The sequence below is a fragment of the Chiroxiphia lanceolata genome, chromosome 1 (assembly GCF_009829145.1).
Source record: "Chiroxiphia lanceolata isolate bChiLan1 chromosome 1, bChiLan1.pri, whole genome shotgun sequence".
Taxonomy (NCBI): Eukaryota; Metazoa; Chordata; class Aves; order Passeriformes; family Pipridae; genus Chiroxiphia; species Chiroxiphia lanceolata.
In genome coordinates this window covers 94,139,768-94,165,884 of record NC_045637.1, presented here as the reverse complement: position 1 = coordinate 94,165,884, position 26,117 = coordinate 94,139,768, and the positions used below count along the sequence as shown (strand labels likewise).

The 26,117-nt window shown below is 36.1% G+C and overlaps 1 protein-coding gene across 1 annotated transcript in view; it reads right to left on the bottom strand.

Moving 5' to 3' along the window:
- CDKAL1 (CDK5 regulatory subunit associated protein 1 like 1) overlaps nucleotides 1–26,117 on the bottom strand; it is a 409,356-nt gene that overhangs the window by 75,183 nt on the left and 308,056 nt on the right. Inside the window, 1 exon segment of the mRNA XM_032688042.1 lies at nucleotides 17,668–17,730. Coding sequence (XP_032543933.1) covers nucleotides 17,668–17,730 — 63 coding nt within the window.

Sequence of the window (26,117 nt, the reverse complement as noted above, 5' to 3'; positions counted from 1 at the left end):
AAAAAGACAAAAAGCCCAAAAAATATCTGTAAAGGTTTTCTCATTCAAGAGTCCTCCTAATTAAATCAAGATTTCACATTATATTAATTCTAATGAAAACTTTTTCTCATTCTGACAGAGAAATAAAATCAATACTTTATTTTGCATCCACAGAAAGATTTTGTATTTAATTTGACCTTGCAAATGTAAACCCCAAACAATTTAACCTTGTGTACTACAGTTAAGTGGAAATGAATTTTACTTCAGAAGATCCAAATTAAAATGGATTAACTGCCTGATCAAGCAGGAATTAAAAAAAAAACAAACCACAAAATAAAATTAGTACTGAGATTCATCTATAAAACCAAATGTACAAACAAAGTTGAAGGCTGTGAAAAAATACTATAAACATTTGGAAATCACTGGTACGGCTTTAAGTCAATGAAATACAAGAAGGAAGCTCCCCTTTAACTAAGTGCAGCATGTCAGGGCAGTGTTAACTGTTGTCTTTTGCTTTGCAGAGGTTTGGTGCATGCAAACATGGAGATGATTGGAAACAACTGAAATATGCCTGTAAAAAACCAGGTAGATGATGATTCAAATGGCATGTAATCTTCTTGGGATTTAGGATTAGGCAGAAGCAGCCAACTAATTATACATTCTGTTTGTTTTAGCTGAAGGAACAATGAAGGTTTTACAGTTGCTACATTCATCACACATTTTTCAGTGTTATGTGGCAAACAATATTTATGTCTTTCCTCCAAGTGAGGCAGACAGTGAGTCTGGCAGAACTGTTTTTTCTTTCCTTAAGCATTTGTTTCTTCACCTTCTGTTTTTCTCATATATAAGTCTCTTGAGATATATCTAAAGGCACATTCACCTTGGTATTCATAAACAGTGTTTATATGAGGCACACCATTTACAATGGCATTTCCCCATTCACATCACTTTCTGAGGAGAGGGGCCAGACATTAAAAACGTCGTATGTGTTCATTATTGACTACAATTGTGTATTTTTTAATCTTCTTTTCTTTCTTCTTTCTTTTAAGATTCCTATACCTGGAATATTTCACTGAGAGCAGAGACAGCATATAACATATACAGGCACAAGTTCTATTCTGTAGAATACTTTAAAGAAAAAAAAGGTAGCAAGACCCTTTTGAGTTTTTTAGAACAGGAGACTGAAGTGTATTCTAGGAACAACTTTTTCTCCTTTCTGGAACCCAGAGGGAAACTTCTCCACGGTCAGGATGTGTGCAGCATGATGTGAAAACACTCATCTGGGCTCTGCCCTATGCTGCATGCATGCTGGGTTCTCATCATCTGAAGGGACAAAAGATTTATCATTATCTCTACCCCTCCTTTAATTCTATCTTAGAATGATCCATTCCAGTGCATCATTGTTGGCCATTTTATGGAGATCCAGAAAGAGCCCTGCACCATCTTACCCTCCCTGTTCCACTGGGAACAGCAGCTACTGTAGATACAGAACAGAGTATGCAGAGTAAGAAAATCACATCTGAGAACATACCTTCTTACCTTTCAAAACAATCTGCTCCCCCATCAATTCCTGTATGAAATTCTTATTATATTTTTATATTTTCAGAAACAATAAAGGACTTCTTTCCCTTGTGTACAAAGAAAAGTACTTAATTATACTGAACAGACATTTTCAAGATGAAAATATATTCACAAAATTTTCATCAAAAAGTTCTAAGTGACTGATGTAAGTAAGGAAGGTAAAGATGCCCCATCTTGTATATTTGTGCTATTACAAAAGTTTTCTTTGCTTTACATAAAGGGTATCTAATTCCATAAGATAGCTTGTGTTCAGTTCTTAAAATGCAGTTTGCTGTCACTTGGTACATAAAACCAAGCAACTGGGATTCATGGCTTCACACACTGCTTTTATTATGTGTGCTCACTGCAAACAGTTACAGTGTGGATATCACTTTCTTAAAATAGAGTGTTTAAAATAATTAAGTCTTTTACATTAGGTCACCTTTTCTCAAGGCATAATGTGATTTTTAATTAATACTGGAAATCCTGTATCTCTGACAGAAAGACTGTGAATGCATAGACTTTATAAAAATGCTTAAATTAAAAAATGAAGCAGGTGCTTCAGATTTCTGCAGAGACATGTGCAGATCTTTGGTTACAATTTTTAAGTGTCTATTCATTAGACCCCTCATAAGACAAAGCTGTGCATGGAGCCAGCTGGCTTTCAGGTACTTTTGATGCTGTCCAATGTATTCAACCATAAAACTGGTGCAGCATAACAATTCAGGAGCTGAGAACATGAGTACAGTTAAACCTCAACAAAACTGAAGATGATGAAAATGTTTGAAAGTGGAAAAAGCAGCACTAAGACAATCAGAAATTGAGAAACACTGAGAATTCTGGTAAAAAACCAATTCAGCCTAAATGAAGTTTGTTTATACGGAAAAAACCAGGAAGGTTGCATTTGAAAAATTATCCAGCAATTTTAAATCTGACCGTGCTGAAATTAAGATAAAGAAATACCTAAAGACACTGTCCACAATATACTAACAGTAAAGAGTTTAAAATACAAAATCACACAGAAGTCCACCTTAATCCCTCCTCCCCCCCCCCAACCATTAGACTATCTTTTAAATCTTCATTGTAGATATGCAAGTTAAAGATAATTACTTTATTGTGGATACAAATTACTGTGATTGTTAAAAAGATTTTTTCTTATACAGTATGTTTGTATACAGACTTGTATTTGTAGCACAGCATAGTATAGCACACACAGTAATAAATCTGTAATATTTATATATACACACTTAGGTGTAACCCCAAATTTACACCCCCAGAGACAAGGGATATCACTACTAGCAGGGCCTCACTTGGAATTTATCCAGCTTTTGAACTGCAGATTAAATATTATTTTTATTTTCTTGGAAAAATAAGGTAGAATTTATCATATTCAGGCAAAAACAGAATGTCAGGGTTCACAAGACAGATGGTGCCTGAGTACCACAGCAGTTGTCACTTTGTTGTTCACTGCTGAGGAAATACAGCAGAACAATAACTTTGGACTGGTATTTGACTTAGACACACAAATACATGTCAGCCAAGTCTTCTCCACACACTCATACATCCTCACATGCCTGTTATTTTTCCTATGGGATGCAAATTCCTTTTTCCCCCACAAATAAGCTGCTAGTAATTTTTGATTCTAGATAATTTATAGGCTTTAGCTTGGAAGTCAAAAGCTATCTTACTTTCCAGAAGAAAACAGGCTCACACCTCATTTCAAATATTTCACTGAAAGTGGGATTTTGAAAGATTCTGAAAGAGGAGACTGTTCCTCAAAAATCACAACCGCCACCACAACATAAACACACACAGATATTCATCAGTGGTTAACTTTCTCTTCTCATTGGCTCTCAGATTTTCTTTTTGTGGAATTATCTCCTCAGAATCTGGGTAAGCTGTAATAAAATAAAAATAATACACCAAGGCCCAGCAGAGCTCTTTCTAAAGATAATTTGGAGAACATTCTCAACAGAAATGATGTATATGTATTGGATATAATGGCATATTATCTACCACTAAAGACAAAATAGCTTTTTTGGCAATCACATTATCCTATTTCCAATATGAGTAACTGTATTAATTTGATTTAGATATGAGGCATTACAAAGGTTTTACAGTAAGTACTTTCACTTTCTCTACTTCTACAAAATGTTTTGATGTACAGGTACAATTTCTTACCAGATGCACTGAGCTTGCACAGTGTACACAGTTGCCAACTATTAACAGAGGGATCTATGCCACATACCCACAGAATCCAACCAACAAAGGGCTTCCACTCACCTTAAAACTACATGCATCACAAGGAAAGGAATTGCTCAAAGATAGTATTTATAGAGGAGTTTAAAAGCAACAAAACCCTGCATATAGTCTCAAGAAAGCAAGAATCCTTTGAAATAATAATAATAATAAAAAATCTTCATGCGCATATGTTCCAAGATTATTATTCAGGTCAAATCCTCTAGATTTCTAAATAGGAACATGCCGAATTTTTGAAGATAACTACCAATGACATCTCTTTTCCAAACCCAAACATCCTACAATAAGTTGACATCTTTTGATACAATATTGCTTATAATCAGAGCAACAGCAAAACCAGATACCAGTATATTAAATATCCCTGGAAAGGAGTTCATTAAAAGGTTTAGTCATCTCGTTTGCTGATTTGTTATTGGAAAGCTTCATAAAGAATGGAACATGCATACAGAAGCAGGTAAAACTTAACAAATTTTAAGAGTCTTTGCCTACTCCTTACATTTCTTTCAACATAAGGAGTGACAATAAAACTAAAAAAGAACAAAAATTCAACCTCGAATACAAACTGAAATTCAAATCTCTCTGTTCTCCTTATTGAAACAGAAACAAAACCACAGTGGTGATAAGAGAACATGCAGCATTACTACAGCAATGCAGGGCATATTTGTGCAGAATTAATTGACTGCATTGACTTCAGGAAGCTAGGTCATTAAACCTGCATGGGCTAAGATAAGATTGACTGGAGCTGTTCAGCTGAAAAGCATAGGAAAGCCTTGAACTTCAGAAAATATGATAATACAATGTTTCTTCATATTAAGCTGCTTACTCAAAGTCGAAAACACTAGTAGTCTGTATGAGAAGTTGTTGTGGGCTATTTTCCTAAGCTGGCATATACAAATTTGGAAAGAGACAAAAGGAGTTTCACAGTATAAATCTTTCACTTGTTAGGGATTTCTATCAACCATCCTGCAGGCCCTGAACTCACCCTTTGACACTACATTCCAGTGTTTGAATGACAATATAAATAATCCTTCCGTTATCAGAAAGATACTTACATGCATATATATATATACATTTTACTTTTATCTTCATGTTTTTTAGTGTAATATATCTTGTTCATATCTCAGAAAGCTCAGAGGATCTTTTGCAGAATGCTACTATGGACAACTGCCCTTTTCATTGTAGACCTTTGCTATCAAGAATGTATTGGGTGGCTCCAGCTTCCACAAGTCTGTACAGTGATGCTGCTATTCCAAGTTGGAAGTTGAGTAATGGAAACACCAGGGAGCAGTGTGCATTCTGAAGGCTGGAGGATCCAAGCTTTTATGAATAGCTAACAGGGATCTTAAGAGAAGATACTGATTATGCCTGTTGGCAAGACTTTAACTTTTAACTTTTGTAATGTCTCTGAGGTAAACTATATTTACAATGATTCAGGCAAAAGATGGTGGGAGTTCTATATCTGTGAGGCCATGGCAACACTACTCAAGATCAGTTGTTGATTTACTAGAGAACTATAATCCAACACTGGGCACAGTTTGATCAGTAGTGAGGTCTCATGCATTAATGTTTTCTTGTACATTTATTTTAAAAACAATGTTTGCTTGTTTGTTTGCAGTCTCACAGCTTTTTAGAACAGACATATGGGGTGGAGAGAATCATAATTCACCAATAATCTGTGTTAAATTAAGTACTGGTGCTGAAAATTAGGATAAAGAAATGCTACTTAAGCATTGTTGCAAAACCTGATGACATTCTGTTTCAGAGCATGGTGCTAATAACACCAAGGTTGCAGGTTGGATTGCTGTATGGGTCTGTCTTTCCCTTAACAGTTGGATGCAATGGTCCTCGTGGGTCCCTTCTAATTCAGAATATTCTGTGATTCTGTGATCTCATGCTAAGTTTAAAAAGAAGCAAAGAACTTCAGCATATCATTAAAGCAGCAGAAAGAAATTTTAAGATTTACATAAAACACTTCAAATGCAGCTCAAGTGCGTTAGACAAGTCCACTATTCCTAACAAAAAACAATGTCAACACCAGGCAGTGACTATAAACAGCTGATAGAAAGCAAAATTAAATAAAGTTAAAACTAGGAGTAAAATCGAAATATGGGCATTCGTAAGTAGAGATTTATTTAGAGACCTATTTATCTGAACACAAACTGCATGAGAGGCTTGTTGCTCCTTTTGTATGACTGGAACCTACAGGAATTAAATACACAAATACATACAATCACGCACTTTTCAACATACATCATTAAAAAATCCTGTCTAAATTTTCATAGTTCGGAATATGATTAATGCAGCCTATCAGAAGCCAGATGGTGCAAAACCAGAGCCATCAATCAAAATGAAAAGACCACTGAGTGCTATCCAGAGTGATGTGCTCTCAAATGGAATTTCTGGTCACAGATCCTAATGCACGATGTGAAAGGAAAGTCATAAACACTGTGGCACTGCCCCTGATGAACAGCCAGAAACACAGCAGGCTTTGTTAGGCAAAAAACACTGATGAATTAGTACTTTGCTGCTGTAGGTTCTGACTGGGAAAGGCTCTGCAAGCCAAATATATGTACTTTAAATAAAAAATTAAAAGCAGAGTCTTTAATGAGTTTAGTAATGTTTGCACTGATGACAGTATCTGTCAAACTGTGCACTTGCCATTTGATTTAATATGGGATTGTGCCATACATAAACAAAGCAGCTGCCACTGTCTGTCTGACACGTGAATTGGTATTTAATGTCTGTTCCCACACAGGACTTAAAAATGGTTCAGATTTTTAGCTTTATTACACATCTTCTGCAAATGCTATACAGAAAACAAGGTTGGGGTTTGCAACGTAAAACAGTGATGGCTTATATCTTGCAAAGTTTTTTACCAAGCAGGCCTATTATTTAAAAAATGAGCTTGTAAAAATAAAAGGCATAAAGAAGCATAATTCACCATACACATGCTTCATAAATGATCCTAGCAATATTAAAGGAGATGAAAAAGCGAGCAGCACTAATAACACATAGGTGCTTTTCTCCTGGAACTAGCATGACAGTATGAAATAAAAGATTTGTCAGCATGACTGCTTGTATTTGCAACCTGAAGCATTTTATCACAGCACATCTCTTATGTGTGCTACATATATCAAATTTCACAGAAACATATTTTGTAAAAAAAAAAATTAATCTCATGCTCCGATTTAAAGACCTGCATCAACTAATTCCATATCCGTTTCTTTTTCTATAGGGCTAGGTGACTACCTATGACTGTCATGACTGCATGAGAAACGGGTGAAAGAAAAATTAAACATGACCTGCAGCAGTATTTATATGAACTAAAATGTCATCTTTAAGATCAACTTCTTACTTGCTTTCAGGGATATTAGAAAATGCCACACTTATCATGAAGAAATTGTAATGCTTTTGGTCCTTTATGGAGATATAAACCCTCCATTTTTATCCTGATGGATCGTGAGATACCAAACCTTAAATTTGCCATTAGCCCCACAAGCATCTTATACTTCACATGCAATTCAAAGAGAGGTAGTCTCTAGAATCACATCTTTGATGGATGAAAACCCTTTTATGCTCATAAAATATCAGAACACAAGGGAAAAATAATATGAAAAACATGTCATATTAAGGGAATGAAATGGGCCTTGCTAATGTGCGTTTATAACGACATCCAGGTTTGTACCTCTTTTCCTACTGGCAACATCACTCCTTCCTTCTGATATACTAAAGCTCAAGTACAGCTGAAATTGAATCACGTGTCTTAGATATTTTCTTGTGCCCTGAACTGCGACCTAAACCTTCATGGTATGTCCACACTGCAGGATGAACTCAAAGCCTACTGACTGTGGACCTCCACCCTGGAACAAGTTTTGGAAGTCTTTCAGGCCTACCAAAATTCACATGAGTATATGTTAAGATGTGGGAAATTTAACTAAATGTTGATAGTTTTACTGTAAGCATGTATACTGAATCATCAGAACACCGACATCCTTCAGCACTCATCCTGTAATTTTCAGAAAGAATGAGCAATTAGTAAAAACCACAGGATGTTTTTCTAGTTAATGTGAATACAAACACTCTGTCCCCTAAGATCATGAGAGCTTCCCTCAGACACAGGCAGACTGAGTACAAGACCACTGAGAGCAGTGTTTGTGAGAACCCTAAATTTCACACACAACTAAAATAAGATGCTTCACTGCAGGTGACAATCACCTAGATTGACCACGCAAAATCCACATGGTTTGCTGGCAAATTCTGAGACTCCTCCTCCAGCTGCCCTTCAAAGTAGAGCACTTCAGGTGACACAGAGTGGCCAAACTGCACTGTGAGGACAGACGGCAGGAGAACTAGTTTCCTGTGTAGAGCAATCTGAAGCCCAAATTATATCTATTGTTTTACATGGTCACTTCACTCAAAGTTATCTTTTCAACTGTATAACTAGCCTTTCTTCATGCTCTTGAGTGGAATATAGTACAGAGAGGAAATTATAACAAAATAAAAACTAATGGAGTGTTTCTAGTTCCAGGAGTTTATATGACAGCAGAAGATGGAATAGCAGCCAGTACTGACTTATTACAAATTGGGGAAAAATGTGATCCCATCCTTCCCTGACTTATTTGAAATACAGCAGATTGATTCCAAGTATCATTCAGAAACAATCTCAAATCAAAGGTTTTGTTGGTTATGGGGTTGTGTGTGTGTGTGCTCACGTATGTGCATATATGCAAGGCTATGAAGAGGAATATTCAGAGAGGATAAGGAGACAAACATTTCCATACCTTATTATCAGACACAGAGCCAGGAAATCCACACCTCCTTCACAGCTTTATGTCCAAAGGTCATTAAAACAGGAACATTTAAACAGGAGTAAGTAAGAAGAAAAATAAATGGAAGATCCTCCCTCCATGCAAGAAAGTCAAAAACTTACTCAAGATTTCAGGTACTAGAAAATTACTCAAAATCTTCCAGTAATAAAAGTATTGATGCCTTCTTGATTAACATCTAAAATTTGAAATAATATATCAAATTAATTCAAGTATACAGGTCTCCAGTGAGAAGATGGGGAACAGAACATAAAGATAGTTATCATATCTATTGGTGAAGTTCCCAAAATTTTGGTCTCCTGATATGTCATTAGTTAAAAGCAAGCAAGCTCAAGAGCTTGGTCATATGAATATGTAGGCCAATAGCAAAGCTGAAACAGTGAAGAATTCTACTACCACCTCTGTGGATGGGTTTCCACAATAGTGTGCTCATGCTCTGCTACACTTGATGCACTGATGCCTTCTCCTCCACAGTCACTTTAATGCCATGCCAAAGTACAGCTGTACAGGGCAGGTGGATAAAAGCAAATAAGAGAGACAATGCAATGTTAATACCTGAAGAAGATATTAAAGAAAGAATAGTTCGGTAGGAAGAAACAGAAAAAAGAAGGTAGAGTACATAGGGGAAAAAAAAACTTTTTTTTTTTTTTTTAGGGGAGAAATGGCAATAGAATCAAGAAAGAGGTGGGGGTAGGGTGGGGAAAGGAGAGAAAGTGAGAGAGAACTCCAATGGAGTTCCAATTTCCAATTGGAAATCCAATCCACCACAAATTGTACACCTACAGAGAGATATAGGTCGAATGAGGTGTTAGGGAACAGGACAAGGAAAGATACCTGAACTTGAAATGTCCATAGAACTGTTAGCTAAACACTCCATCACATTGACAAGATAAGATTGAAGGGAGCTTAAAAAAACTGTAACAGGGCCAGGTCTTTTTATTTTTTGTGATGTAAAGGTTTTCCAGCAACTAATTTGAAAAAACCTAAAATATCTTTCTTTTTTGTACTTTTGTGTCAGTAACAGAGCAATGATGGACAAGGTACATAAATGATACAAGACATGCAGCAAAGGGTAATGCCTCTCTCTGGAAAATAACAAGAGGATTAATGTGCATCGAAGAATTTGTTTTACTTGAGTTCATATGGTAGATATTTAATGTCACTGTAAAACTTGTCTCTCATTTTCTGATTCAATGTTTTTTTGGAGGTAGAATATACTTATTTGAGGCAATCTGCTCTACCAGGTACCATTTGCATGCTGTACCAAGGAGAAAACTTGTGAAGTAAATGACCACTATTTTTACAATTGTTTAGCTGAAAAAGTGTATACATGCCTTTACATGGGGGAGAGGTATGTGGATTACATCAGTTCATTTACTAAAACTGTTCTCAAGATCGTTAATGAAGATATTTCAATAATACATCAGTACCTGTGAAACCATGTTGGACATCTAAGCACATCATTATACAGCAGTACCTTTATGTGTAGATGCAAACGTGATTTAACGGACTAGTGTTAAACAATTTTTTGAAAGGCCATTTTAAAAGGACAGAAAAAATACACTCTAGCCTAGAACAGGAAAAGCCTCCCTTCTGGTTGATAATTGGGGTAACAATCCCAAACCATTCAGTTAGCATCAGACAGGGTTAGATGCTTTAAATATCCAAGTACAGCAAAATATGGTTTTAACCAAAGTATTAATCATATATACCTGTCTCTATATATTTTAGGTTTTGTGTAAAACAAAACCAACCAACAAACCACTGGTTTTAGAGCAATATATCTATGAATTGGGTTCTTTGTTTTTTCATTTTCTGGCTGCAATATATACTTTCAAATAAGACTGCAACTCTTTTGTCCCAGCATTTCAGCTATACAACTAAAACACAGCAGATATGTCTTCCTCTATATAGCATATTCAACGGAGAAGTGAGCCCTTTCATTGTATTGCTTGCCTTGTTTCTTTGTCTATTCTCTACAAATCCTGAAAAAATTCCCAGTATTTGAACAGTCCTTTCCAAACTGCCTGTATATTAACTTGCTCTGTGTTAGAGATGGCATGAGATGGCATGAACTTCAATGTAGCTCAGAGTTAAGTCAAGAATAAACAGGAGCTTTTCAGGCAATTAGATTTTCTTCTCTATCATCAAGTAATGTTCAAGTGTGCCATTAACACGAGGCCACTGCACTGCTCTTCCAAATAGAAATTGCTTTTCTCTTTCAGTAGTCTTCTTTGAAGCCTCACATTATATCAAGAGCAGCTTTTTATAACCCCCTCCAAAAAAGCAGTTCTGAACATGAGGGAAGGGAACAGATAAGAATGGATGTAGGTTACAATAAGAACATTTCCATAAGACAGTCATATCTGACATCTGAGCTATTAAATTAAACCTGAAATCTGTTTCAAGGCAGGAGATAGCAAAAGGTTCTGTCCCTTTTCAGTAATAACCTAGAAAAGCTTTTCATCTTACAGAAGAACAATTCAAAGCACCTCCTTTAGGAAATTCAGACTATGGCTTATATCACAGGCATTGCAACCTCATATTTGCCTTATGACTTAGTACAATGCTGTTCCTGGAATAAATGGAAAGCAGGTTAAAGGATTTTTATTATTTTCCAATATCATATACCCAAGTCATTATCCAAAAAATCTGAAGGCCGACACAGTATCTCAAAACTGCCTTCTTTTTTTCTGGATCAAAAGTAAAACCTACACATTCACAGCACTTCCACAGCACATCTCAGAAAACACAGTTAATAACTGAGCAAGATTACTGTCCTTAGGAAAAATGTTATGAATTGTGTGTGGTTTTAAGTGGTTCTGTAATTTCCCATTTCCAGACTCCAAAAAGCATCCAAACCTGGTTTGTTTACACATGCTAGCTGCCATCTCTCACATATAAAACAAACCACTTCATAATGCCAGTAGCTATGAAAGATGACAGCAGCACACATAGAAGCAGAAGATGTCAAAATCTGAGAGATCTGGAACTATGAACACAGATTACTGAAAGATGTAAATTTCACCTGCCAGATATGTTTAATGCTGCAACTGCATTTTAGTCTTTCACCAGCTTCTTTTAAGAAACTACTCTCATAGCAACACTTCCAACTCCACAAGTGTCCAGCATTTCAATATACATATCCACTTATGAAAGTACGTCATACCACAATGCAGAAACATCTTCAAAAACAAAGCTTTTAGGACCTAATTAAAAAGAGTAGTATGGTGATGTCTGTCATTAGAAAGTTAACCAACAGAAGGCATTTTAAAGTGGTTTCTTTCTGTAGACTCCAGAATTCCTTTTGTTCAAATCTCTTTATTTGTAAAGGATTCCCTGTACATGGAAGAAAAATGAAAGGATGTAGCTCATCGGTAGGAAAACTGATGCCAGCTGAAGCTCTTAACTTTCCATCTCCCCTCATTTCTGCTGTTTAACTAAACAGTCCTCACCATGGTAAGACAGTTTTTTTGGTTCTCGGTGCCACCACCGCACCCTCCATTCCCCTGCTGCAGCGTGTGGTCCCCAGAGGCCACCACCCACAGCACAGAGGTGGAAGGATTGCAGAACTTGACAGGTTTTTTTTATCAGAAGCCAACTGACCCCAAATCCTCACCCTTCACCTGAGGTGCCCATATAATGCCACAGCCTTGGGCATTCCTATGGATTAACACGTTGTGCTACTGTCAATGAAAACCACTTAGAGCATACAGTGCCAAAAGAGATCCCACCTATTTGATAGTGGCTCCTGTCTGTTTCATTGGGAAAACACAGTTTTACCCCCTCATTATTTACAGCCTCTTTCAATGTGTAGTAGTACAATTTTCAGAAATTTTCTGACACAAAGGATCAACTATCCAGAGGAATTACAGAACTCAGCAAAAGAAACCTCAGCTTAGGGAAGCTAGATTATTTAATTTTCATTAAAAATTGGAGCAAGAGACTGTATACTATTGAAATAATTGGTTGAAAACAGGGTAGGTCTGTAAGTGACAGCAGCCACTGGCACCTTAAGGATAGACATATATAATCTTGTATTAACATTCCTCGAATCAGTTATGTACATAACTATCTTTATCAAAGCCGACAAAGTACAGGACATCACACCCCTGCCTCCCAAAATTGCTTACTAGGCTACGAGCTAACAAAACCCCCAAAGACCCCCACCCCAACAATCTTAACAAGAAAAAAAACCCCAAGGAACAAACAAACAAAAAAAGCTTTTTGTTACTTACTTGTGTGTCTTAACACAGTGCTCCCTATAACTTGCCAAACACACATGCATTGTTGAGGGGGTTTTAGTTTTTTTAGTTAACATTTCCAGAACACATTAAGAAAGAATATTCAAAAGCATGAAGACTTTACAATTATATTAGCAGTATTTCATCAACTGGAGCACAATTTGAAATAGGAATTAATTTCTTTAAATCCTGAGCAGTTTCAGTTTGGCAGAAAACATCTCAAAAAACTCTTTTCAAATCACACGAATATTGACTTTATTTCTTACTTGGCTGGACACAGTATATGCTAAAATAAATCCCTAACGCTATAAGACATGACCTTATTTTTTCATAGATCATGCCCTATTTGAGAGCAAGAGATTCAGGTTGCAAAAGGCAAAACAAATACAGAGCTGAGTTTTAAGCACGACTCTCAGGGGATTTCTCACTGTAACAGCACCATGCTGCCAGAGGCATGTATGGACATGCCCTAAGGTCTCTCTGGCTATCCTCCTAAGGAGGCAAAGCAGCAAAATGAATAGTATTTCTGCTATACTGTGTTTACTATATGTAAAAACATTCTTTTGCAGAGCATAAATTGAGGATTATAGTTTTAAACAACAGCTCCAGGGCCAGACTGAATACTTAAACTCATCTGACAAAAAGAAGAAAAGGAACTAGGGCTCTATGATGCTGAATTTGGACATGATGCATATGGGGTCGTGAAACTCCTATTTAGCTTCTCAAACCTGTTGTTTTGATCAGGTGATCTACTATCACAACTACTTTAATAGCTTTGAAAAAAATGAGACATAAATATTAAAGGACAAACATAATTTGGGAGAAAGGTCCAACTCCATCATTTTTAAGTTAAACATCTACTGCAAGCAGAGTAAAATTCTTCCTGTGTGCAGTGTGAAACCTCACAGTGTACACACAAAAAACCAGTCAGCAGAAATTACTTGTGTGCAAACATAATCTTTCATTAAATGAGCTAGTAGTAAACTGGCCAGATTATAGCTAAGGGTAAAAAGAGTGCTCTTCAACTACCTTTTAAATTTTGAAACACTAAAATTATTGTTGGTACAGCTTCATGAGGATGTCAATTTTATATTCCTTTTCTGACTGTCCTAGAAAAAGATAAACTGTACATATAATTGGAAAAGCTGTTATATTGCTAACTAGAGAAAAGTTACAAAGCAATCAGAACTTGACTCTCAAGAAAAGCCAGACTATAAATATTCCTACTCTACATAAACACAGGAAAAAGCAAGTATTTCAGCATAAGGAATGGTTTCATCTACAAATAGAGTTCTATGTATTTTTACATATGCTAAGGGAAATAAGTTTGAACAAATGGGAATCACACACCTGGAACAGTTTTTCATACTCAAGATATAGTCAGTGTTTCTTTCATTATTTAGTTTTGAAAAGAATTAATTTTAGAAGACATTTATTTTAACAACAACAAAAGAAAAGTCTATGAAAATGCAACTCTTTGAATGTGTCTGACATCAAGAATTCAATATTCCAGGCATTCAAGACTGATGCTGCAACAAGCTTTTTCAGTGGCACTGGAGCTGAGAGACCCACAGGTTCTGTACTTGGAGGCTCTGTAAGCAGTATGGTGACACCAGGTTAAAGAGAGCAGGCTGAAATCACCCTGGATAGGGTAAGTACACAACTGAAGGTAAATTTTTGAGATTTGATGCTTTATGGTTTCATCTAAACCATGAGCAGGGCAACTAGATGGTAATGTAATACAGAAGCTTAACTACTTCTCCCCTGCTATCAGCAGGAGCAGGATATCTCCCACTTTTCCATCCCTTCTGCAGAGAAGAATTTAAAAGCTCTGTCCCCTTTGCTGCTGAATTAACGCCTCACTGTGATAAGACTCCACACCTGGAAGTGGAAGGAAAAGTAAATCCTTGTTTCCACTTCCATAAAAGAGCTAGCTTTTCACCTGGGAATGCAGGACCACAAACATTTAAATCTTTCAGGATACAGTGACTTACACTAGATAGGTAAATACATACTGAGGTAAAATTTCCAGGAACAGCTACTATTTCTAAGAGCTATTGGTCTCCTGACCATGCATAAATAGCAATAAGGTTAGTAAGATTAGTGTAGTTACTCCATCAGTGTAGTTACTAAACACTTTCTGTTTTAGGGAGTGAAACACAAGCATGTGAGAATGAACATTTTCTGATTTTTTGATTGATTTTTCTCTTTTCTGTGAGATATCCCACTACAAAAGGAAGACGTACTATCAAGTCTTGGTAGCACATCCTGTTTCAGCCACTGTAGTTCATAAGCTTTTTACATCTGTTTTAACTACTGCCACTAAGTGCCAACTTATCCTTAAGTTTTTCTCTTTTCTATTTTAGAAAGGTTCTCAGGGAAAAATCTTTTAATCAACAAAGTAAGAATCCTGGAAGTCACTAATTCCAATCATTTGTGCCATGATCCTACACCACCCACACTTTCACAAAGCCATCACGAAATCTCCCTTTATGCACCATGTAAATCGAGCAAAACCGAGTTAGAGTAAAACTAATACAGACCTCCACTTGAAATAACTGTACTTCCAATTAATGCTGATTACTGTCAGATTTAATATAAAAATTAAAAGCCCTCCCCTAGACTGGAACAATTGTGAAAATGGCAGCTGAGGCAGAATTAAAAGCACAGAGCAAGAAATCTGCAGTGAGTTTGTTGAAGCCACTACAAATAGGAAGTAGTCAGCAGAAGGAAAACCTTCCCTGTCAAATGGTAGGTGAGGAAAGATCATAATTTTAATAAACTTTATTTTAATAAACTTTATTCCTCTTCCCCTTCCTCTTTTACACTCATATATATATATATATATATATATATATATATATATATATGCAGAATGTGCTTAGGAGCAAAAGAGTGGAGCTTCAAAAATCACTCATCAAACAATTGGGCTACTTTTAATAATTTTTTAAAGGTCCTAAAACAAAGATCAAAAGGGAATATATCTAAGCATTTATATTCAATTCCACATTGCCTGATGACTAATTTGTAAAGAGTGCAAAAGTCTTCACAACTGCAGCCAAAATCATTCGAGGATACTTTGATATAATGCCACAAAGGATATGAGCAGGAAGGCAGCAGGAATTACAAATGGCCAAGTTCCATTAGAAGTGCTAATAAAAGAATAATGGAATTTCCTTGTACTATGAATAAAAAGTGTTTGGTACAGGAGTATTTAGACATGGAGAGGAATATCAGAGCTTTTAGTTCATCAGTTGTGTCTCCTTATTAGATCTTACTTGACTTGTTATTACATTTACCTTAAAATGCTTCAGTTCCAAAAAGCAACAATCCCATTCAAAATCTCATCACACAATTTTCCTTTATTCTTCATGTCTCTCCATTTTCACAGGCCCTTAATATCTGGTTTACCAATCCTTGTAAATAATGGGAGACTATCTATAAAAAAGTACTTTGAAGTGATGGGTTTAACTTGAAATTATATATAATTATTAAAATTATAGAATATACCTACTGATTGACAATATTATTTTAAAACATAAATTTTCAAGCTGCTAGTAACTACAGAACTCTCATAGCAACAACCTGATAAATTTTATCCATTAATTTACACACTGTACTTCTTTCTCATAGACATGTGTGCAGCTACACACATTTATGCATATGTTCATGCAAAGAGATAGGTGCACATACATACACACACACTTCTGCCACCTTCTTCTCCCAGATATAAAACCTAGCTGATTTTTCTAATGTATTTGGTACAGGGCCAGGAAGAGAAGAGGTAGAGTTTAGAACTTTCCTTTGAAATGTCCAAACAGCAACAGAAACGTTTCAAATCTTCCTTTGTTTTAATGGATACTTGCAAAATCACACACACTTCACAAAACAGAAGCAGCAAAGACAGACATCTCGTGCTGCTAACAAATTGTTAAAGAGTTTTGTGCACTTGCTTAAAAAATATGCCCACAGATGCATCCAAGATAAGAGGAACTCCCCCAAAACATTTACAAACTTACTTAACTCTCCTTCAATCTGCTGCTTAATGCTCTCTTTTGCATAAGGTCTACAAGAACCCCATGACATAGTTATTGCACAGAAATGCTGTGATCTCTATCTCTTGGTTCTCCAAAATATTCTTGTAACAGCTTTATTTTTTTATTTCACATTGCAATGTCTTTAGGGAAGTAACCTTTTTTTTTCCACTTAGTATGAATTATAATATATAATTTTGTTTGTTTGTTTGTTTCTGTGTTTTGTTTTTTTTTTACCAGAGTTCCCAGACTTTACAAATAAGAATCAAGTTATAATGTTTATGTGCATTTCTTCTTCTTCCCCCAGACAACCAGCAGGCTGCTAGCAAAGCAGCCTCTTCAAACCATGCTCCCAGAATCAATAGATAATTCACTAGTATCATGTATCTCAGGGCCTAATTGACACAACAGGCTAAGCAACATACTCAAGGGTAACACAGTTTCTAAAGAGAGAGCAAAAAAGAGGGGAATCCAATACCACATATGGTCACTTTGCAGGATTTAGTGTCAGTCTATAAATTATACTAGACTTCATGAAGTTAATGTCAATCATGGGTTTCACAAATCAGAAAATGCACCTTCTCAAGCTTGGCTTGAAGAAACAAAGAAACATCTATATGATAGCAAAATTAAAGTAAAATGAATACCCTCGTGCTTTCAATTTTATAACTTACTCTCATTTTTGTATTAAACATGAAATATAGTTATCACAAATGTTTGGAATTTTTCTTAACAACAAATATAGGTAGTATATTTTTTTCTTACCTTATGATCATATGGATTGTATGAATGAAACAGCTGGGACAGATCCTTTGTTCTCTGTTTTTTCTGTAAAGGAATATTAATAAATAGACCATATTAGAAAAGTTAGGGGAGAAAAAGAGACTACTGATTAAAAAAGCTGTATTCAGGTACAAACACATTCTCTCCTCACTTTGTTAATGGAACTGTAGGTATGAAGAGTGGTGTATGCAGATGAAGGACATTAAATATTAGAGGAAATAATTAACATATATATTAACAATGTTAAGAAAATATCCTTAATAAATAATAAACACTAATCTGTGGAACATCAGTGGAATGTGTAAACAATTCAGATTAGTTTTAATTTTGCACAATAAATTATAAATAACATTTTAGAATACAGATAACAAAACTTAGAGATTAGGCTACAATCTTGCAAAGACTTGTCTACTATTCTAGCATGTACATGCAGTCTTGTTTTATAGGAGATTAGGTTTAAAGGAAGTCAGTTTAAAGAAGAATAATTTATTATTTTTCTATTTCTTTTGATGCTAATACTCTCATTGCCTTGATTGTGGAAAATTAACAGGTGATATGCCATTTAATGCCAAGGTAAAGGGAAAAAAATTTCTTCTGTCAAGAGCATAGTTCAAAGACAAAACCTGCTTAATCCAGCTTCTACTGAATTTAATGAAAGAGCTTTCAGTGATTTCAGCTGATGTTAACAGACTCTCTCAGCTGCATCCTATGGAGTCGGGGCAGGGAAAAGAGAAAAATACCCTTCATCTTTAATGCAGGGATGAGTCACAAATAAGTTCAAAGTTTTATTATGTCAAAATCAATGTTTACTTATAGTTTGGGAAGGCTATGCGTGTTGGAAAATGTGTTAAAGGCGAGACAACTGCATGAACCCCTTGCTTGTAGTTTGTACCAGTGTCTTATTTAGCCATCATTTCTGTAAAAATAATTTTCCAGCTAAATTGGTAGGATCTGTTCATGTTTTCAGCATACTGGGAACTAAAAAGACAGCTGCATGACTGTAGTATTTATTTTAACTTCTGTAAACTATGGAGCAATTTAGTAATTTTTGATTGTACAAGATAAACTATGTATATCCTTTCTTTACACAGTTTTTATTTTCAGTGAAGCATTCAGCAACTTAGTCATAAAAGTGGTAACTTCTGTTACTAGCACAAATTTATGACATCTGGATATTTCTGAATCATTAAAGATATCAGATTAATATTACTACTTTCGTCAGGTATATATATACCTATGCTTTAGACCATTGAAGAGTCAAGAAAACAAATTTTTACTCACTACCCCTCTTTAAGGTGAGGGAGAATGGTAAACTTTGTTCTCAGTATGCAAAGGTTACTTCTGTCATTCACAATTCTATTCAGTTACGATAATAAATATCTAACAGGACTCGTTTCTCTGAGTTTAATACAGGGCTTTAAAACCAACAGAAGTTATATTAAAAAAGACATTTCTCAGTACAGATTTTCTCAGCAGCTGAACATGCCTTTGTCATAGAAAAGATCTCCCTTAATAGAGGAAACTTCACCCTCTAACCCTCATTTGATATTTCTTTTACTTCCAGTGGGGGAAAAACCCCATGCTCAAATGAAAGCATCAATCCAAATTCCAAACCAATCAACCTACAGTTCAAATCACCAACTTAAAATGGCTTCTTTCCTGGTAGTACCATTACAAACAGTCAAAATGCTTAAAATACTATAAAGATGATCTGGAGAAATGTGATAATAAATTAAAAGGAGATATCAAAATGATTAATAAAAATATTGCTTTAAAAATTTATTTAATGTTGTAACATGCAAGAAGACAAAAGCATTTTACTGTGGATTATGGAGGCCTTCACTAATCTTTCCAGGAAGAAAATCCTACAAAATTCAGAAAAAGTCTAATTCTTGCTTTTTTTACTGAAGACTATGTCTCTTGTATTCATTTTGACTGCAATAGCTTTAATAACACACAATAAAACTGTATGACAGAAAATGTCTATCTTTCACTCTCAGACTTTAACCAAAATGCTGGCTACACACTCAGCTAGACTAGATGAAGAATGAAGATGGCTTCCCTTACACAACATACTGATAGTCTTCCACTTTTTATTATGGAAAATTATGGTTCCTTTCCTGCCTTTCCACAAAAATTTTGGGTTTTGTACAAAACCAAAACACTCCTGACTAGGGAAATGCTGAAAATCCATAACACAGAAGAACATGGAACAAAACTTCTTGAGATGCACAATGCATCTTGAGATGCAAAAATGCCCCAAAAGTCCCAGGATGCCCCATATGCTTAGCTGATGTAAATCTAAACAGCATTCGACTGTTTTGTAGGGACTCTGAATACACAGAGATAAAAATGCCTTAAGCAGAGAATAAAGGTTGCTTAGTGATAATTTGTGTCTTTCTAGAAAACCAAGTGCAGTTAAACTCAGACCATTAAAAAACAGAAATATAAGACATTTCAAAACACAGAGACTAAGGACAGAACAAGGAATTCATGCTGCTCTAATGGTAACCCTTTCAACAGAAAGTACTTCAGGAAAATAATAAATTAAATAGCTATACCAAATGCTAAACGTTGTAAACTCACACATGTATATTGCACTTATCTGGTGATCCTCTTTTCATAGTCAGGTGATAATTACCTGTCTTTCAGATGATTTTAATGTAGTCTAAAACTTGTTTGTTTTCCTTTCAAGCATGGTATTGTAGGTCTACAATGTTTATTTGTGAAGGAGAACTACAATATTGCCAAGGTATTTTTATTACAGATTACTTAGAAGCTACTTAAATGGAATATTGTCAGTTTTCATCTAGGAATAAAAGGGACAAAATTAGTCCCCAATATGAAGGTATTACTGATTTCCTTTAGCCTTAACCTTCAATTTAATAAAGTCTATTTTCACCTTCAAAGTTCTCAATAATTTCAGCCTAATACTGCGACAGATCTGCAGATTCTAGCAGTTCCATTGAAGGTGTCAGCCTCAATATATCGCCAGCAAAGTTCTCCTATCTCTGTTTTTTTTTTTGCTCCCATGATTTAAAATCCCTCCAGTAATTGGGGCTGCCTTCAGTAACAAGGACACATACCTCTTCTGTTCAAATATTCTTCTTTTCCTTCATGAGCACAGTGAATAAGAATGTGTCAAGGTACCCAAATGAATGTCTTTATTTCAGTTCTCTTCCCTCACTTATCAATCTTCTCCCTCACTTCTCTTCTACATACTGCTGATCAGAATTAATAAAACAATTTTATATTGCCACTGGAACCTTATTTAATTTAGAGCTTATAGAGAATCTCACACCATTGAGCAAGCTAACAACCAATAGCAATATTGTGTTTTTCTTTCAAACAAGTCTGGAAAAACCACAATACCTCCTTCTGCAGTATCTAATGGATTGCATAACTAAGAGTTAAAACTACATTAAACTTAGTGAGTCAAGGAAAAAATTAACTTTGACAGACTTTGGGAGAAGAGTGAAGCAGCTTTGCAAGTATTTTCAGTTTTCTTCATCAGTATAACTGAAAGCATAGAGACTCCAGCATAACAGACACTTGCAAAAACCATAAGATTGGAGCTTTCTTTTCTGAAATAGCAACATCTAACGCATTTTGTGCTATGGCATTCTCTAACTTCAGCAACATGCATTTTCTGACCAGTAACAAAGCTGTGTCCTTCTTTTTCCCTGTGTTACATCTGTGATCTCAAAACTAAAAAGGCCTTGAGGAGTTCTAAACTCCGAACTTCCATAAAACAGAATGCAGTTGGGAGCACCCTATATAAAAACACCAACTGGACTAACTTTAATCTCCAAAGAGTTCCTTGGCAAAACATCAGTGAGAGAGATAGTAACTCCTCCAACCAAGGCATATTTAAAAGCCTTGCTTGGAGATTCAATCCATAAAGCCTTAAATCTATGTACCTATAACCACAATACAGATATGAGGCAAGCCACTGGAACCGCCACGTTATCGAAGTTTGCAGATTGCTTTTTGTTCTGCAAAACAACTTTCAAGAAAGTGATCAGAAACCAGTGAACCGATCTCTTTTGACCTTGAGTTATTCAGTGCATCACCCTCTTCGAAATGATCCTGAAAAAACCATTGTGCCCCAGCCAGATTTCTTGATAAAATCATCACTGGTGTTCATTATGCTCCTGCATCTGTGCCCTGTAAGGTCTGAAAGGGCAGAAGTGACAATACAGGCCTGACAAGTTTTCTGCTTACTATAGCTAACTCACTTCTACTGATATGCTTCCTGTCTTTCTGATCACATCTATAATGAAGCATACAAAATAATTTGGTGATTGGCTAGTCTTTTTGATCTAACCTACCTGAATTACTATGTTAAAACAGACTCACTGTTCTACTTCAATTACTGACACACGCACATATTCAACTTGCTTTAAGAAATTACTTTCCAATAATTTTTGATCCATCCATTGAAAATACCACCTGTATAGTGTGTTACTCAGCACTTCCCCTCTATGTTACAGGATAATGGACATTTTTTCCAACTCCAATTAACAACAGAACTATACATTGATAATTCATTTTGTATACTCTTATACTGAGCGATTCTTTCTAAAAAAATAGAACAGTTTTATGATTTCATGCAATGTGTTTTTCTCTAAAACAGGAAAATATATAAAATTTTATACACTTTTCCTAACCATTAATACTAGAAAATGATTTCAAACATTAAAGCAATCCTGTCCTCAGGATTATAGCAACACAAATGGTTTAGTCTACATTTTATGTAGAGATTCTGATATATGGAAAATTACAGATATTTTCAAAAAACAGCACAGGATCTTCATAAGAACATCTGCCAACCTATTTGAAAATAATTTCTTGAAGGATTCATTTTCAATTAAACCATGTGCATTGCAATTTCCTCCTTATCTCCCATATAATTTCAGCTATGCAATACAGACTCTTCAAACCCATATATTTTACAAATATTGCTGAATTTTATTCCTTCTGGTACATTTCAGTTATTTTAATTTAGTTTAGCATTAATTTGTTATTCTTGTCATTTTTCATTAGAGAGATGGGTAAATCACCAACCATATGAAGTTTAACAAGGGCAAGTGCCCGATTTTGCACCTGGGATGGGGTAACCCTCGTTATATGCATAGATTAGGGAACGAGAGGCTGGAGAGAAGCACTGTGGAAAGGGACCTGGGGGTCCTGGTGAATGGCAAGTTGAATATGAGTCAGCAGTGCCCTGGCTGCCAGGAGGGCCAAGCGTGTCCTGGGGACATCAGGCAAAGCATCGCCTGCCAGCCAAGGGAGAGGATTGTCCCGCTCTGCTCTGCACTGGTGCAGCCTCACCTTGAATATTGTGTGCAGTTTTGGGCACTGCAATGTAAGAAAGACACGAAGCTATTAGAGAGTGTCCAAAGGAGGGCAATGAGGATGGTGACGTGTCTGGACAAGAAGTCATATGAGGAGCAGCTGAGGTTACTGTTGAGCCTGGAGGAGAGGAGACTGAGGGGAGACCTCACTGCGCTCTTCAGCATCCTCGTGAAGGGAAGAGGAGGGGGAGGGACTGATCTCTTCACTCTCATGACCAGAGACGGGACTCAAGGAAACAGTATGAAGCTGAGTTGGGGGAGGTTTAGGTTGGATATCAGGAAAAGGTTTTTCACTCAGAGGGTGGTTGGGCACTGGAACAGGCTCCCCAGGGCAGTGGTCACAGCACCAAGCCTGACAGAGTTCTAGAAGCTTTTGGATGATGTTCTCAGGCACGTGGTGTGATTCTTAGGGATGTCTTGTGCAGGGCTAAGGGTTGGACTTGATGATCCTTGTGGGTCCCTTCCAAATCAGAATATTCTATGATTCTATAAATTATGCAAAATTCATTCTGAAGATTTTCACAAAGAAATTCTTAATTTCAGAAAAGGCCTTAAGCACTTGTTTATCTTAATGGTCCATAAATTGAGTATAGTTTGTAAAATGCTGTGTCTCACTTTTGATAGATATTTATGTCTGAAATTCATAAGAAATGTCATAATCTATATGAGGTGGGTATTTTCTAAGGATGTCTGATGTAACTGATTAGGAAGACTGTTTAGCTCAAAAAAAATTTGTAAGACAAAAGTATCTGACAGAAACTTGGCCTGCGGTATCAGCCGTATTTCAAATTAGATTGACACTATATCAGAAATAAAGTGATTGGTCACGAGGGATAGACTGATTTTGAATATATATAGTTATTGCAGCAAGTAACACAACAATATAAACCAGAATGAACTGAAAAGTACATTTTCGTAATGAAAAGTAATTTTTATATATACCTATTAAGCTCAGGACATATATGGGCTTACATCCATACACCTAGGAATGACTTGTCTGCAGGGTACTCTTCCTTCTTATCATCTGGTGAGCTATGTGTGTGCTCTATCACACACTAGCAGCCTTAAAAGCACCAGGTTTTCCAGCATCCTCAGAAGAACAAAAATAGAAGTGCTGCAAAGGGCACAGCATGGTACAAATAGTGAGCAGCAAACAATGCTCACGTGCTTGCTGCATGAGAGAGATCAACTGTGTACCCACTACACACAAATTCACCAGACACGAAAATGCCCCGCACTGTTTTACCTTAATCTATTATTCAGTCTTCTACTCCCAGTTTTTCAGCAATTCCAAGTTCCCAGATTTTTAGCCCAACGACCACAGATGCAGGCACAGCAAGGAAAACAGCAAAACATACAAGTTTCAAAGCACTCATTGACCTGATTGATTGTGACGGCTTTGAAAGAGAGTACTGGGATTATCAAAGACAGATGAAGTTCAAGAAAGGGTCACCAAGAACCCATCTCAGGATATTTCAGTGTCCTCTTCTTCCAAAGCACATTTTATGGGCCATCATAAATGTTACATTATTTGCAAATTATGGACAAGCTTAGTTACCTCCATAATACAAATTAATTCGCTATCTGTGTTAAGTCACAAACTAGTAGATCTAAACCACATTGACATTTGAAGAAATCCAGAATTTCGAAAATTTTTCTATTCTGATGCCTACATCCAGTTTAATGGGCAATAGTTCCTTGTGACTACAGGGTCTGGCACTGTTTCAGCTCTGAGCAGTCTGGTTTATAAAGTGAATTAAAAGTCCAAATTAAAAAATAAAAAAGTTTTCAGTATTACATAAGTTACCTAGCTGCAATTCAAGCAAATATTATAAAAAGGCACAGTTACATGGTTCTTCCACTTCGCTATGAGCCAATGAAGTGGACAGAAGGACAAAGCATATCTAATCTAAACATCCAGTCACCACAGAGGTTCTTTCTGTATGAGCTTGTGTGAATGGGTTCTATATGCATCTGTAGATTTGATGGAGCTGTAACAGAAAACAGCAGGCCAAAGGCAATAACATTACCTGATGAAAACGTAGCAAGTGAAAATTTTCCAAGGACTAAAAAGCTCTGAAGACTAGTACTCATGCCAAATCTGCAATAACTAACAAATTCAAGACAACAACAGCCTGTTCAATCTGCCCAAGGCCACTACGACCAACAGCAGACAGAGACTCGGACCACATCCAGGAGGGTGGTGACTCCTCTATGCAGAAGAAGACTATAGGATTTCATTTGTACCCAAAAGAACACAGATCCCCCTGAGGTATTTTCCAAGCACCCCATCTGGAATCCAGAGGCTGACCCTCCCCATCTGAGCACACAGCTGCAGCTGGCCTCTTACCCGCTGCTCCTCTGGTAACCACAGGTGAGCATGCGAGTGAATGCCGGCAACTAAACAAATGTGTTGTGCAAATAGTTACCTGCTTCAAACAATAATGGCTTGGTTCTACTAATAACAGAAGCTTAATGAGTAAAAGGTGTTTAAGGAAATGTTTGGTTCTCTCTCTGACTCACCTCAATTCCCTCTCAGGGAAGAGGGAGTTTACAAAACAGTCCTTAAACTTCCTGTAACATTCTAACTTGAAGCCCGAGATCAAAGTACATAATTCATAATCACTGGTAAAGGAGAAAGATGCACAATTTTCAGCTCTTATTGCCCTCATGTCAACTAACTGATCCAATCCTTGTAAATAATGGCAAAGGCTTCCAATATACTCCATATATATATATATATATATATATTCATGGTTTGTACTGTGATTTAAATATAACAGAAGTAAAATAAATTTATGCATTGATTTTACCCTGATGCCATGTTCTATAAACTTCTTTTGCAGAACAATGTTATAATCTTGAAAATTTCAACGAACTAAGCTTAGGTGGGAAATACAGAAGAATGATATACACTTCTGACATTTATAAGCAACCGCCATAGATGCAAACCCATAAAAGCCTACCAAAATAATAATTAAAAAATAATAATTAAAAAAGCCCTCCAGGACACCACTAGATTTGTGTCATTAAATTACATTTCCATATTTTTTTTTAATTTTTTAATTTTTCTAA